The 15,423-nt window shown below is 46.5% G+C and overlaps 1 protein-coding gene across 5 annotated transcripts in view; it reads right to left on the bottom strand.

Moving 5' to 3' along the window:
- The window catches only part of SPK1 (guanyl-nucleotide exchange factor), a 189,690-nt gene that overhangs the window by 121,733 nt on the left and 52,534 nt on the right, over positions 1-15,423 (bottom strand). For all 5 annotated transcript variants that reach the window (XM_086515791.1, XM_086515793.1, XM_086515792.1 and 2 more), the window contains 3 exons: positions 11,482-11,554; positions 11,236-11,397; positions 9,397-9,504 (listed from right to left, as the gene is read on the bottom strand). In XM_086515791.1, coding sequence (XP_086371917.1) covers positions 9,397-9,504; positions 11,236-11,397; positions 11,482-11,554 — 343 coding nt within the window. The remainder of the gene's footprint in view (positions 1-9,396; positions 9,505-11,235; positions 11,398-11,481; positions 11,555-15,423) is intronic.

Genomic DNA, 15,423 nt, shown 5'->3' with positions numbered 1-15,423 from the left:
GGGTGGACGTTATCACAAAGACTCAATAGAAGGCAAATGAGGCCAAGAAATGGATTGAGGTTGCCAAGAAGGGGAAAAGCAAGGAAACAACAACGTCCACACCCACCATAATTAGCCTGACACTAGCAGAGGAGCAAAGAAGGCGTGTGCGCTCTCTACATGTGAGAATTTGTGGCCTTAAAAACAAAGATAATGTGGATGAAGAGGTAAAAGAACTCATGGCTTTGATGGGGGTTTATGAGCCGATGCACTCAAGAGCATGGAGAGTGGGCAGCAAGAAAAATGGGAGCAAGGGGGAAACCTCGAAAGAAAGGGCACTCATCCTTCGTTTTTCCTCCATGGAAGAGAAGGAGGACTTTTTGAAGAAGAGCCCAACTCTTAAGAAAAGAGGCATCTTTCTCGGGGATGATCTTACCCTCTCACAGATTGCTCATATGCAGGAGGTAATGCCAGAGATTAGAGCGGCAAGGGAAAAAGGTAAGATCGCTTTTTACCGAGATGGAAGAGTGGTGATATTGGAGCCACGCTCCACATGACGGTGTGAGACCTATGGGACCACACTCAAAGTTGCTACTTGGAATTGTAATGGATCTATGCATCTTGATGTGGGTGCTTTTGAGGAGAGTTTTACCGGGAGAGACATCATCTTCTACTCTGAGACACAGCAGGCCCCTGGCAGTCTATGCCTCGCATTAGTGGATACAAATGGGAGACGGTCTGTAGACAGGAGACACGATCAGAGCACAGTGGGCGGGGCTCAGGAGGAGTGGCAGTGTTATTCAGGGAGGAGTTGCATCCATTGATACATATAGCTCGTAGGGATGAATGAACAAGCTAGGTACATGTGGGTGAGATTGAGAACAGAGACTGGTAGATATCTTTACATTCCCATTTGCTACTTTTCCCCGAGTACGTTAGTATATACACCACCCAGAGGACAGTCCCCTTTCTCTATTTTGGATGATGACATATGGGAATACTCTAGAGATGGTGACATTATCATTCTAGGGGACTTCAAGGCTAGAATTGCCCATCATCAGTCGGTATTTTATGATACTTCAGAAGAGATGCTAAGAGAGCTGGATGTTGCAGAGACGGGCCTATCTAGGATATCACAGGATGGAGAACATACTGAGTATGGACGGCACTTGATAGACATGGGGACTGCACATGGATTGGCCATCTTGAATGGCCTACAGAGATTTCCCCCTGCGGGAGGCTTCACATGCTTCCCACACAGACATGGAGCGAGCACGGTAGATTATGTCATGGCACAGCCGAGCCTCATCTCTAGTATCCAGGATCTCACAGTTGGGCCCAGACTTGTAGGGGTGGCAGTGGATCATGCTATTGTGTCGCTGACCATCTCTTTCCAGTTCAGTGTAGCACACATTCCTCGAGTAGCAGCCCCTACTCGCTACACCTTCGCGCGGGAGACGGATTCTGTATACATAGAAGGGATTTACATACGCCGATCCGCTGAGGAGCCAGGGCGACCTCTGGAGGAGCTTACTAGCATACAAACACAGACATTACATGATGCAGCAGCAGAGGCATACCCCCACACACAACCTGAGCAGAGACGTCGTTCTGGGAGCATGCCGCAGAACAGCTGGTATGACGAGCAATGTCGTCAGACTAGAGCTAGACTTCAGAGGGAAGTGCTTTTGGGGGACATCACACACAGACAGTCACAGATTGACTTCCGACGCCTAGTGCGGCGGAAGAAGAGGGCATTTTTAGCTCGACTAGAGCAGGATCTATACCAGCTATTCTTGAGTCAAGACTCGCGTGAGGCATGGAGGCTTTTCCATGAGCAGTCTCCCCCCCCCCTGCCATTACCTCTATAGAGACCTGGGGTCACTACGCATCATCTTTGTACACAATTTCTGGACAGCAGCCCCTCCCCGACCCCCCCCCCCCCCCGGGCGCGTTCCATGCCCACACACATGTGCTTTTTTCACCGCTGAGATGGTGAAGAAGGCCATTGACAGGATGAGGATTGGGAGAGTCTATGATCATGATGGCTTAGTGGCTGAGCATTTCATGCATGCCAGAGATCTACTAGCAAAGCTTCTAGCAGTTATGTTTAACCGTGCCATGTGTGAGGGCTTGCCTCATACTTGGAGCATGTCTACGATCGTACCTATCTTCAAGTCAGGAGACCCTATGGAGCCTGGAAATTATCGCACAATCATGATTGTGCACACATTGACACGGTTGTACGCATCCATTCTTGAGCAACAGCTGAGTAGATGGGCAGAGAGGGAGGGAATGCGTGCTGTTGGGCAGGCAGGGTTCAGGAGAGGTTTTTCTACTCTTGACCATATTTTGACACTCACGGCCATCATCGAGGAAGGTAGATCCCGTGGGAGACGGATCTATTGTAGCTTTGTGGACTTCCCCAAAGCATTTGACATAGTATCCATAGCTAGATTGATGCGCAGATTATAGGAGATGGGAGTACCCACAGAGCTCATTTGGGGGATCATGGCACTGTACAGATCAGTAGTAGGGCATGTACGCACCTCAGAGGGTCTATCTACACCGGTTCACTCCACTATTGGGGTGAAGCAGGGATGCCCGCTCTCTCCTACTCTATTTGCTATATATGTGGATGACGTTTCTGACTACATTGAGAGATGGTGAGAGAGGTGCACCGCTCGCAGGGACATGGATTCCGCTATTGTTATATGCTGATGATATTGTGTTGATCTCCGACTCTCCGGAGGGGATGCAACGTCACTTGGATGCTTTGCATAGGTCTGCCCATGAGAGTGGCTTGTCTGTCAACCTTGGTAAAACCAAGGTCTGGTATTTAAGACCACCCCACAATGGATCAGGAGGTCAGCGCCCGCATTCACATATGGCCAGGAGACGGTGGAATATACAGATGCTTACACTTACCTTGGAGTGGTTTTTAGTGGACCAGCATTTTCTTTGAGGAGAGCAGCAGAGACTAGCTTGACCAGAGCCCATTCGGCATTGGGGAGACTGGAGAGAATGTGTTCATAGGTTCAATTTCAGGAGCCTCGAACGAAGCTTTGGCTCTTTGACACTTTGGTGGCTTCTGTATTGCTCTATGTAGCTGAGATATGGGGGCCTTCATTGGATCATCACGGGAGAACAAGTCGTACTAATGGATGGGGGGTTATGGAGAAGCCTCTGGTCTCCATGATCTCGCAGCTCATTAGAGCCAAGGCTTCAGTACCACGTGCCATTATCCGAGCAGAGCTAGCTGCCCCACCACTAGTAGTTGAGGCGCTCACCAAATCTGTTTCCTTGCTACACCGTTTGTGGGAACTTCCCAGAGACACATACACCCACCTTGCACTTGAGTCCTCTCGACAGTTAGCCAGGCAGGGAGACACAGCATGTTGGTATGGGGAGATGACGTCATGGTTCCAGGCACATGATTCAATATAGACAGATTGCCCCCCTTCCAGTACTCACTGGATGCACCCTCTCTGACTCTTACACAATCCGAGACCACTAGGCTCATCCGCCAGGACCTTATCCAGCTAGACACCACGAGGACATGCGTACAGCCAACACAAGAGCTAGGCACGAAGATGGCTTTCTACAAAGAGCATCTTCTCCAGCTTACAACGGACGGTTTTGTGATGAGGCCGAGATACATGGACACCCACTTGTCTCATAGGATACGGTGTGCTATTGGCCAGATACGCACATCTTCACACCCCAGTTGCGGATCGAGACTAGGAGATATAACGGAGTGCCGGCAGAGGCCAAGACATGCACCATGTGTGACATGGAGCCTGAGACAGAGTTACACTATACATGCCACTGCCCCGTCTACTACGAGATACGAGGCCGCTTCCACTGCTTGTTCAAAGAGGGCTTTGGACCACTCTCTAGAGTCATGAGGTACGAGAATCAGAGATGCCTGGGTTTGTTTCTGCTCGAGCTGCACAGACACAAAGAGAGCCTGATGAGAGGAGAGGCTAGCCAGTCTCAGAGACACATCACAGACTTCTTTAGAGCAAACACTGGACACCCAGAGGAGCTACTACCACAGCAGATCTTGTCGCCTCACACCAGAGGTACACTAATCGATCGAGCAACTGAGCTAGGGAGATCGAGACGCCCACAACTGCGGAGGACTACACAGCATCGACATAGGCTACATCAGAGGATTCGGACCACTTTGGCCCGACATGCACGACGCCCGGTCAGACTGCTTCCATGGAGGAGATTGATGAGATCCGCCAACGACCGATGTTGTGGCTTGTGATTTAGCTACTCCCAGCTAGCTGCTTAGTTCACGCCTACCACTTTAGCATCCCATAGTACTTTTATTTTATCAGTTTATCATTTTGTCTGGGCAATCCATACCACAGGTGAGCGGATATAGATAAGAGACAGTCTGCATACAGGAGACCAGATCAGAGCATCAAGGACGGGGTTCAGGGGGAGTGGGGGTTCTATTCAGGGAGGAGTTGCAGCCATTGATATATATAGCGCGCAAGGATGAACAGGCTAGGTACAAGTGGGTGAGGCTCAGGGAAGAGACGGTCAGATACCTCTACATTGCTATTTCTTACTTTCCTCCTAGTACGTCAGTATATGCATCACCTAGAGGACAATCCCCCTTTGGACAGATTCTAGCTCGAGTCAAGGTCCACCATTTCTCTTCAGAGTGTGTCTTTCGACAGCATGAAGAACCAGTACGCAGATTCCAAGTTTGGTAAGCAATGGTTGCAAGCTCTTGCTTCCCAAGGGCCTAGCAACTATCTCATTCGTGATGGTTTGTTGTATTTTTGTCACCGTCTATGTGTGTTGCCCTCTCTTAGGACAACCATATTGCACGATGCACATGACTCTCTCCTCATGGGTGGACACAGGGGAATGAACACAACTCTGGAAAAAATAGAAAGATTCTCGCCAAAAATTGGACGTGAACTTAACATCCATATCTAAAACAATCTGGCAGACCGCATAGGGAGTACCAATGCTTTATGAACAACCGTGCTACATCTTGTGCAGTGACTGTGGCCTTACAAGGAATCAACATGCAAAACTTGCTGAAACGATCAACAATTGTCAAACATTGAGTGTTCCTTGAATGCAATCCAGGTGGAAGGTTAGTCACAAAATCCATGGAAATATCCTGAAAAGGACCGTCAAGAATAGGCAGCGGAAGCAAGAGGCCTTGCTGCTTACCCTGAGGAGCTTTTACCTTTTAACAAATACTGCACTCTGTGACATAACGAAACACATCCTTTCGCATTTTAGGCCAATAATTAGACTTTCAGGACTGTCCTGCTGACAGTGTGGCCTCTGGACTTGCTCAGCTTAGTCGGCTAATTCTCCAGGAGTCTACGACCCAATCGGCTAATTCTCCAGGAGTCTACGGCCCGCCTCGCTACAGTGTGAGAGAAGGAGCAGCGTCTCCGACGAGGCGTTGCTTCCTTGTAGAGGATGCAGGAGCAGCATCCACACAGTTTTTGGCTGGAGAAGCAGTTGCAACAGGCCTGCCAGGAGCTTGCCAACATAGAGGAGAGGCGCCAAGAGTTTACTTTTCATCGACGGGCATCTCAGTGGACCCAAGTGGGTGACAAAGTGACAGGGGCTTTCTTTGAGACAGTGGGGTCCCAACATGCGTATGCCAGGGTCAGCCAATTGAGGAGGCCTGACAGGTCAATTGCTTCAGAGCCAGAGGACATGCGTGCAATTTCCACCGACTTTTACCGTGACTTGCGAGCAGCAGAGCCTCAATCAGAGCGTCAGGATGCATGCAGAGAGCAAGTGTGGGCACAGATGCCTTGTCTTGTGACAGAGGAGATGCGCCAAAGGCTTGAGTTGCCTCTTCAGTTAGAGGAGCTACACGCGGCCCTTGAAGCACTTCCCCGTGGTAGTTGTCCAGGTGAGGATGGTTTGACTCCCAGCTTCTTCTTAGAGTACTGGGACTTGCTTGGCTCAGATCTTTGCAGTGCTCTTCAGTACATTCTACACACAGAAGAGATGCCTGACAGCTTGAGTGAGGGCCTCATTTACCTCATTCCCAAGGAGGGTGGCTCCTTGGATGAGATTCGACAGTGGCGGCCCATCACCATCCTCAACTCAGGCTACAAAATTCTCGCCAAGGCTCTAAGTTTGAGGATTCAACCACTTCTAGAGAGCATCATACATGGGACACAGACAGGTTTTGTCAAGGAGAGTAGTATCCTTGACAACATCTTCACTTTCTGGGAGGCATTTGCCCTCGTGCACCTCCGTGGTGAGAATCCGGTGATACTTCTTCTCGATTTTGAGAAGGCCTACGATAGAGTTGACTGGGACGTTTTGGAGGGCACTTTACGTAGGATGGGCTTCTCAAATGCATGGATCAGAGGTGTGTCAGCTCTTTACAGACGGGCACACAGTCAAGTACTTTTGGCAGGAGGTAGAGGAGATCGTTTCATACTCACACGTTCGGTCAGACAGGGTTGCCCTCTTGCCCCCTTCCTCTTTCTATTCTGTGATGAGGCAATGAGCAAGTTATTGGCTTCACAGCAGGTTGGTCTTCGTGGCTTAGCGCTCCCCATTCGGGGAAAAGAGCTACTGGATGTTGAGTTTGCAGAGACTCAGTGTTGTACTTGGAGCCTTGGAGGGCCAGGAGGCCAACTTTCACAGGTGTGAACAGGCTCTTGAGACCTTTTGTTGTGCATCAAGCACACGGATCAACTGGAGAAAGACAGTGGCGTTCTCGGTTGGTAGTGCTCCTACGCCTGATTGGGTGCCAGGTGAGGGCTTCATATGGATTCCCCCACGGACTACAGTTCGATACTTGGGCTGTCAAGTTGGCTTGGACTTGTCTCCTGAGCAACAGATTGATCCTCTCCTCCTATCCATCAGGAGGAAGTTGTTACATGGGCGTTCCGCACGACTTTCTCTAGCAAGCAGAGTCGTAGTGGCCAACCAGGTGTTGTTGGCTACTATAGGGTATATCACTTCTTGTTGGATATTTTCGAGTTCCTGCATTAGCCAGGTAGAGAGGTTGATCAGGAACTTCCTTTGATCAGGGCGTGACACTTAGATAGCCTGGGCCAGAGTGGCCTGGCAAGTCATCACTCTTCCTTATTCTCAGGGAGGGTTGGGGTTCATAGACCCAACACAGCAGAGTAGAGCCCTTCTTGGGAAGTTTGTTGTCAGAGGATTACTTCCAAGGAAGGAGCCTTGGAAGGAGTTTTGCTACAGCAGCTTAGTGCTAGAGTACCTCAGGTTGGAGGCCCCAGGCGACCTTTAACCAGAGGATTACTTCCAAGGAAGGAGCCTTGGAAGGAGTTTTGCTATAGCAGCTTAGTGCTAGAGTACCTCAGGTTGGAGGCCCCAGGCGACCTTCAACCAGATGGATTTTCACAAAGATGCGCAGAGTTGGCCTGAGCAGGAGACTGGAGGACCGTTTCACTGTGAGTCTTCTCCGTTCCTGGGAGGAGCTGCGGAGAGGGCTGGAGCAGCATCAACCTACTTGAACGGAGGAGCGCCTGAGACAGCCTCTGGTTTGGAACCCCATGGTTAGCACTCAGAGAGGCCACTTGGTTGGTAGTAGGCCTCATGTTTCTTGGGCCCATTGCAGAGAATCAAGCACGCACTTTAGGTGACTGGCTACAGTTTTCATGTTTGTCAGAGAAGCTTCGGAGCATCCAGCTACTACACGGCTTGAGAGGGGTGAGAAGCATGTGTCAGGATATCACAGAGGCAGTACTTGCTGAGTGGCTCACACCACTCGAGTCAACAGCACCCAGATGGATGGGGGCCTTCATGCGACTAGAGTTTCTCAGCAGTTCGGGCTTGCTCAGAGACTGTACCCTCCCTGTTTTTCGAGCTACAGGGTGAGGGTCGCTTACACCGAGTTTCAATAGAGGCCCCACAAGTGGCAGAGTGCTGTTTTCACAGGATCCGAGTTGTGGGCATCTGTGGGAGGATTTGTGTCACAGATCCCGACCCTGCAACTCTTGAGACGGGCCACTGGAGGCTATGGGAGTGTTGTCCATTGGCACGCGTGCAATGGGATCTTGGAGAGTGGTTTTGGAGGGACCCTTTCTCCTCAATCGACCATCTAGGTGTCCCTTTCTTTTAGTACACTGTTCGACTGGGACGTCACATACTGGCAACGTGGAGAGAGGCTCGTCCTGCTGCAGCACCTCATTGGCAGGAGGAGGGTCTCACAGCTGAGTTCTTGTCAGCTATTTGGGAGAGGTTGTGGGACTCCAAACAGCCGCGGCAAGTCACTTTGTTCCAGTGGCTGGTTGCACATAGAGCTACAGCTGTTGGGAGCTTGCTAGTACATAGTGGTCTCTCGACAGCATGCGAAGAATGTGACCATCCTGTGGAGAGTCAGCGCCATTGTCTTTGGGATTGTCCTTTGGCACAGCAAGTTTGGCTTCGTATCCTTTGATTGATGCCAGCTCTTTCCACGGCACGGCAGTACACTTGGGGGGCAGCTGCTTGGTCCATTCTCACGGGCCTGGCACTTCAGTTTGAGCTATCCTCCACCAGCAAGATGATAGTGATGCAGGGGAGTCGACCTACACTCCAGCCTGCTACAAAGCTCACTCCACAGGAGCGGTGCAGTGAAAGAGAGGAGTGTTGGTTGGGAGCTCATCTACGGCCTAACACTCTGGTTCATATGGCGGACCCGCTGCTTCCGCATCTATGAGGCTCGCGTTGTACCACCGACAGAGACTGTTCGAGATCTTTGGCTAGAGCTGATCCACACTCTCAGAGGACAGTTCGAGAGACTCGAGGGCAGCTCCGACCGCGTGCGGGAGCGTAGAGAGGCTTTCCTTTGACTTTGGCGCCCTAGGCCTTTCTTCACCGTGGTCCAGGGTGTGCTGAGATGGCACTACTGCCCACTTGTGTGGCTTTTCACTCCTCCCATCTCTTGATTTAGCCTCATTGTACATATGTTGTTTTTCATTGGGAAAGTCTCCCCCTTATGTTTGTTGTAGCCCTCTCTAGCAGAGGTGCTTGTAGCCCCATGGGCAGTTTCAGTAACTAATAGAAGGATCTTTTTCTCGGGGGTGGGGGGGATTGGGATTTCTCTCCCCCCCCCCCTTTCCACTCTACAGGTGAAGTGTTGGATTCGATTCACGAGTTTGCCAGGTCACAGGAGCTTTCTGTCAAAAAGCTACAGGGAAATCAATAGGTGGTTCATTTTGTGTTTTACCGCCCTTAGATGGCCCCACAAGCCAGTTTTCTTTGCCTTCTTCTTTCTCATGAACATTGGTCTAAAGAAAATAAAGTTGCTTTATAAAATTGTTTGATATCAACAGATCTGGCCTTTCATATACAGTCAAATCTTAGCTAGCAGGATACATAGGTAACACAAAAGCCAAAATAGTCCTCAGCAAAGGAAAGTGGAAATACAAATGAGCACAAGCAATCACTAACCTGTAAAGTCTCGCCACCATCTCCAATCAGCTGCAGAAGCATATTTAGAATTGGCTGTAAAAACTGCAGCATTGCTGTTGAATCAATGTTCTTTAAACTGTTGATTGCCTGTGATTGGGACAACATGAGATTCTATAATAGAACTAGAATAAGAATCAAGAAAAGGAACATACAAATTGACAAAATAAGATTCTGTCACAGAGATGTTACAGAAATACCATTACAATTGAAACAGACCATGAAAATTACAAATAGACAAGACGAATATGAGGCCTTAGGCCCAATAGAACACAAAATTGTATTCTCATCATGAAATAGATCATTTCAAACCATTGATATCCACGTGACTATCTAAACATACAAGTAGTAAACCCACACATTTCCATGTTCTTGTCTTCCCTCCTTTCACTTCCTACACAAGCATCACCCATATATTGCCCCCACGGACTCATGGCCTATCAAAATATAATAATTTTCACAGTCAACTGTTTAGAACCTCTTGATAGCATCACAGCACATTTCATACGATGAACATGGCACATGACTTATATCAACCAAAAAAAAAGTGGAAAACAAAACTGGAAACAAACTTATTGCACAATGCAAATGCAGAGAATTAAACCGATCTACAAAGAGACCTAGATAAATCTAGGAAAAGCCAAATTAATCTTTAGAGGCAGGTGCAAGCTATGGTAGGGTAGTCCACAAGATGATATAGTAGATGAATCTATATACTAAGAAAAAATAACAAAGACCTCTATCTCAAGCCACAATGGCTGAACCAAATCGCAGATGTAAATTAGCTACCAGCATTCCCGCTTTCAGATTTCAAGATGCTACGACAGGATGATCAGTTTCAGAAAACCTCTTGTGCGGCTCCAAATGATGAACTCAAAGATCTATGACAGCTGTCAACTTCCATTTTAAGTTTATCAACAGCCCTTGTGCCACTCCTATATTGATGCATAGAGATAGTTCTTATGCTCCTAAACTCATTATCAGCATAGAATCTGTGCTTCAAAACCAAGTTTTAAACAAATTAACATAAGCTCTTCTCCGTTCAAACTGTCAGTGTCCAGGATCCTGCCAGAGAGCTCACCGAGCTGTAGAGATTCTTCAACCAAACAAAAAATGTACTTGATCAACTGAGTCCAACTTGCTTAAGATGGGCTTGATGATGATCTGCAGCAGCATCCCTAAATCAATTGGCCTTAAGGACGCACAGCTTGACTCAAGAAGACGTAGAATAAAGGGCATAAATTGGAAGAAATAGTTCTGACAGCGACATTGCTTGGTGAAGGCTGACTGATTTTCTATGAAAATATGTTCGCCTATCTCTAATAGACCATGAAATTGACACAGCAGCAGATAATCCTCCAACAAGTGTGTGTGCCAGAGGCAACAGATCTACCAAACACAATTCGATAACAGCCTGTGGGTAAAGGTTGAAGACAACAAGCAACTCGCCCCTTCTGAAGATAGCGCAAATTAGGTGAACTGGTTGATGATTAGCAGAGCCTAATTAAGCAATGCTAGTTGATCTACGAATGCAAAACCTAAGAAACTTCAGCCAGCCCACAGCTCCGATACTATTATTGTCTAATTGACATGGCCACAAGCAAAGAAAGGTCGAGGTCTCAGACGAGTAAATCACCATGCAATTAAATCTGACCATTCAAATAGACCTTCTACAAAGAGCGTCTTTAGAAGATGTTTGTGGGGACAAGATAGCTCCTCTCCTTTCTCTGTATATGTTTCTGATTTCAAGTGCTCAATTATGCATAATAAGATAAGTTGAGCGTCATGAAAAATAACCCTGCTACATTCAAATATATGTACCTCCAACAGCTCAGATCCCCATGGTGGGCTTGTTTGCAACACATGGCGATCATACTCCATGAAAAAATCTCTGATGCGATCATTTGCAGGGTATAGAGATGAACAAATCTGCAGTCGTACCTTGAAAACCATCCTTCCATCCTCACAGTATTCTAATCTTTCCTGAGCATGGTGGTCATATAATTTGCTTGTCAAGAAAAAAGGCAATAAAATTCTGCTTTGGTATGCCCAAATGTGAACTGTTACCTTGATGTTGTCTTGCAAGTAGTGTGGAACAAGCTCCCGTATCATAGGCAAACTGATTTCAGAGCGAAGCACTCTGGCAAAAATCAGCATTACAAATTTTACGAATATTGACATTAAAAGGAAGCAACATTTAAAATCTCCAGTAAAATGATTTTTCTCATACATCGACATTAATCTTGCAGAAAAAAAGATATCATACTTTCAAAGGACATAAGGCGCAGGGCATTCTCTCTGCTAATAAAGCATTGAAATGCCGAGCAACTAGATTTCATGCTACTTTCAGAATCTGACAAGAAACTGTAAATGGTACTAATCGACAGATCAATAAAGAATAGTTAACTCAAGGAGGATGTGCACACACTTAAACGCACACAAGAGTAGCTGTCCCCTTTTCACATGTTGCCCGAGAATATGGTTAAGTTAGGACCATGTCCCATCAAGGAAAACTTATGCATAAGCATTACACACTATTAAGGCCATGCACCTGGAACACAAACACATTCGACACAATCCGCCCTCAAAAAAGAATCACTTCAAAAAGAATTTAATGTGCAAGAGCCTATCAATGCCTCCTTAAACTTCCTTAATTTTTCAGAGTTGCCAATCTTCTTGAAATGTTGGACTTTCAAAAGTAGCTTCCAAAACTCTTGATGTAGTCTTCCAAAGATTCATTTTTCCTTTGCCACAAGCGGTCCCGCTCCATCTTCACATCCCTCTTGAAATGGACAGGAAGAAATTGGGACTACAGCATGCGGACAAAACTTCTCCACGATCTTGGGGCAGCACCATCATACTCCAATCCCGTCCACCAAGTGTGAGCTAGATCGGTCAAATGTAAAGCTTCAAACTTAAAACTTCTCCTTCTCTTTATACTTCTCACGACCATACAATATTTGAAATTGACGAACAAATTTTAAAAGAAGATTAGGATTTTGTGAACCATCATATGTACTAAACTTGACCTTCTTCTCAAGTTGCGAGAGTGACTTGGTGGTCTTCTTCTTGTATCTTCTCCCATACCTAGATCTCGAAGTAGAGGAGGACAAACTTGTCTCCAAAGATGAAGAAGAGGGTGAAGAATATCGACGTCTTTGCCTTCGATGAGATTTTCTGTATGAATGAGGTATCTCCTTGTCGCTTGATGATGACACTTCTGAAGATTCACTAGATGAATTTGATGAAGAGGATGTACTTCTGCTTCAATGGCTTCTCTTCTTTGAGATAGAGCGTCCTCTTTTGCCTCGTCCATTCTCCTTCTTCGCAGCTAAAGGGCTTCGTTTTCGGCTTCCTCAATTCGAATTGCGTTGCTTTGCTGGCTGCTCTTTCTTGGTTTCATTGGGCTTCTCGCCCTTGTCGAGTTTCAGAAGTTGTTCTCAAATGGAGCGGCTCTCCTCTTGCAAACTTTGAAGAGCTTGTAAGATAGCAATGTTTGTGTCTTCCATTAGTAAAATAAGAAATGGTCAGGCAAAGGTGCACACAATCAACCATAAGTACTAGTAGCATAGGGGTGAGGATCAAGCCAAAGCTCTAATACCACTGTAAGAGCCCCGTACAACTAAGAGTGCTTAATGCTTAAAGAACTTGATAAAATATTAATCACAACACTTCAAAGAGACAAGAGGCAGAATGAGGGTTGAAGATGGTAAACCCCCTCCTCCCCCCGAAGGAAATAGATTTCTACTCAACCCAAGTACCTTAGGATTGAGCTCAGTTACAATCAACCCAAGAGTGAGTTTAAGTAGACTCACACTCGTAGATCATGCAAGATTCCATGTGCACATGCATAAAAGTAAACATAAGTAGACTTTTCAAACATATGTACAATAGCTACTACATATACTAGAGAAGAGATCTAGTGTCTTGGTTGCTTGTAGGATGAATAGAAGAGCGCAAAACTGAGCGAAACAACAGAATTTTCAGATTTATAGGTGTGTTGCCTTGAAAAACAGCAAGCTAGAGAGAGAGATATGGCTTCTCGAGGATGAAGTAATAGTAAGCGTAGAGAGAGATGGTGATGGTAATGAAGGGGATTTCTTAGGCTGATGGTAGAGGAAAATTCAGCAACTAGGGGATGGGGAATGAGAGGGAAAGAGGCTTTATTTATAGAGAAGTTGCCTCAAGAGAAAAAGGGAAAAGTTGAAGAGGATTGTGATAAGTGTTTAGTAAAAGATAAAGTTGGCATGACAAGTGTCCACACACTTGTCTCTTCCTTTAAAAACTTTTTGACAAGTATCCACACAGTTGTCTCTTCCTTTGAAAGCTTTTTGACAAGTGTCTCATCTTTTGGAAAGTTTGTGACAAGTGTCCCGCCACATGTCATCCTTTTGGAACCTTCCTTCTAGAATCTCCCTTCTAGAATCTTCTAGAAGCTTCCATCTTGGAGCTGCTAAAAACACACATTAATATGGGTATCAATTGAAAGCTCTTTCTGAGTACAATACTATCATGATTGGGCACATCCTATTTTGCTAGTGATAGCGGTTGGTCGGTGAACCTTGGCAAGACCAAAGTTATGGTGTTCAACACCACAGCACAGTGGGTCAGGCGATCTGTACCGACCTTCACAAACGGTTAACAAACAGTTGGGTATAGAGACTCATACACTTACTTGGGAGTGCTCTTCAATGGTCCAAAGTTCTCCTCGAGGAGAGCAGCAGAGACCAAATTGACGAGAGCATATAAAGCTTTGGGGAGCACGAAGAAGATGTGTTCGCCGATTCAGTTTCGGGAACCTCGAACAAAGAACTTGCCTCACAAGGAGACGCATCTTGTTGGTATGCACAGATCACATCATGGTTTCGGATTTAGCATGGACAAACTACCCCCTTTCCAGTCATCGTTGGATGCACCCTCCTTGTCCCTCACACGAACCGAGATTACCCACCTCATCAAACAACATTTGATTCAACTAGACACCAGGAGGACATAGACAGAGCCGACACGAGAGCTTGGCACAAAGATTTCTTTCTACAGAGAGCATCTTCTCCAGGTCACAGAGGATGGATATGTGATTAGACCTGCCTATATGGACACTCATTTATCCCATGAAATATACTGTGCTATTGGTCAAAGCGCACAACATCGCATCAGCTAGAGATTGAGATTGGCAGATTTAGAAGAGTAATAGCAAAGGCCAAGATTTGCAAGTTGTGTCATATAGAGCCAGAGTTACATCACAAACGTCATTGTCCAATATACTAAGAGATACAAGCCCACTTCACTGCCTATTCAGAGAGGGCTTTGGACCATTGGCCAGAGTCATGAGATACCACGAACGTAGATGCCTCGGGTTGTTTTTGCTAAAGCTGCACATACACAGGGAGAGTCTCTTGAGGGTAGACATCCACAGATGGAGATCACTAACTTCTTTAGAGGAGAGACTCGGCACTCAGATGAGCGAGCTTTACACCAGACTTCAAAGTCCACCTATACCAGAGGTATATTGATTGACAGAGCCATTAAGTTTGGGAGAGCTACATGCCCACCTCTACGAGGGCTACCACAACATCGAGAGACGCTCCATCCGAGGATCATGACTATTCTAGCACGACATGGGAGACATCCAATACGACTGTTTACGAGGCGGACATTGACAATGCTGTTCAACGACTGTTGCAATACATCCTCGAACAGCCGGGACACTGATGTTCATTATAGCTTTTATTTTACTTCATTTCATTTTGTACCAGACATTGTATTAGATCCACCAAGATTGTATCAATTTGGTCTCATATGTCATTTTGGCCTTTTGAAGACGTTTGATATAACATTTCATTTCATTTCTCCTTTCTACATGAACTAGGGAACTTTTGACATAGCAAATACACCAAATTAGCTTCCATGCTCTCACTGATAGGGGACAAGCGATCTCGATGTTCACCCTGCACAGCATTCTATTTTTCATAAGATGAAGAATTCCAGCCTAGACAAAATGATGCATTT

The sequence above is a fragment of the Adiantum capillus-veneris genome, chromosome 7, assembly GCF_014529385.1.
Source record: "Adiantum capillus-veneris isolate H3 chromosome 7, ASM1452938v2, whole genome shotgun sequence".
Taxonomy (NCBI): domain Eukaryota; kingdom Viridiplantae; phylum Streptophyta; class Polypodiopsida; order Polypodiales; family Pteridaceae; genus Adiantum; species Adiantum capillus-veneris.
Note: the sequence above shows the minus strand (reverse complement) of the source record. Positions and strands in the feature narration are given on the sequence as shown.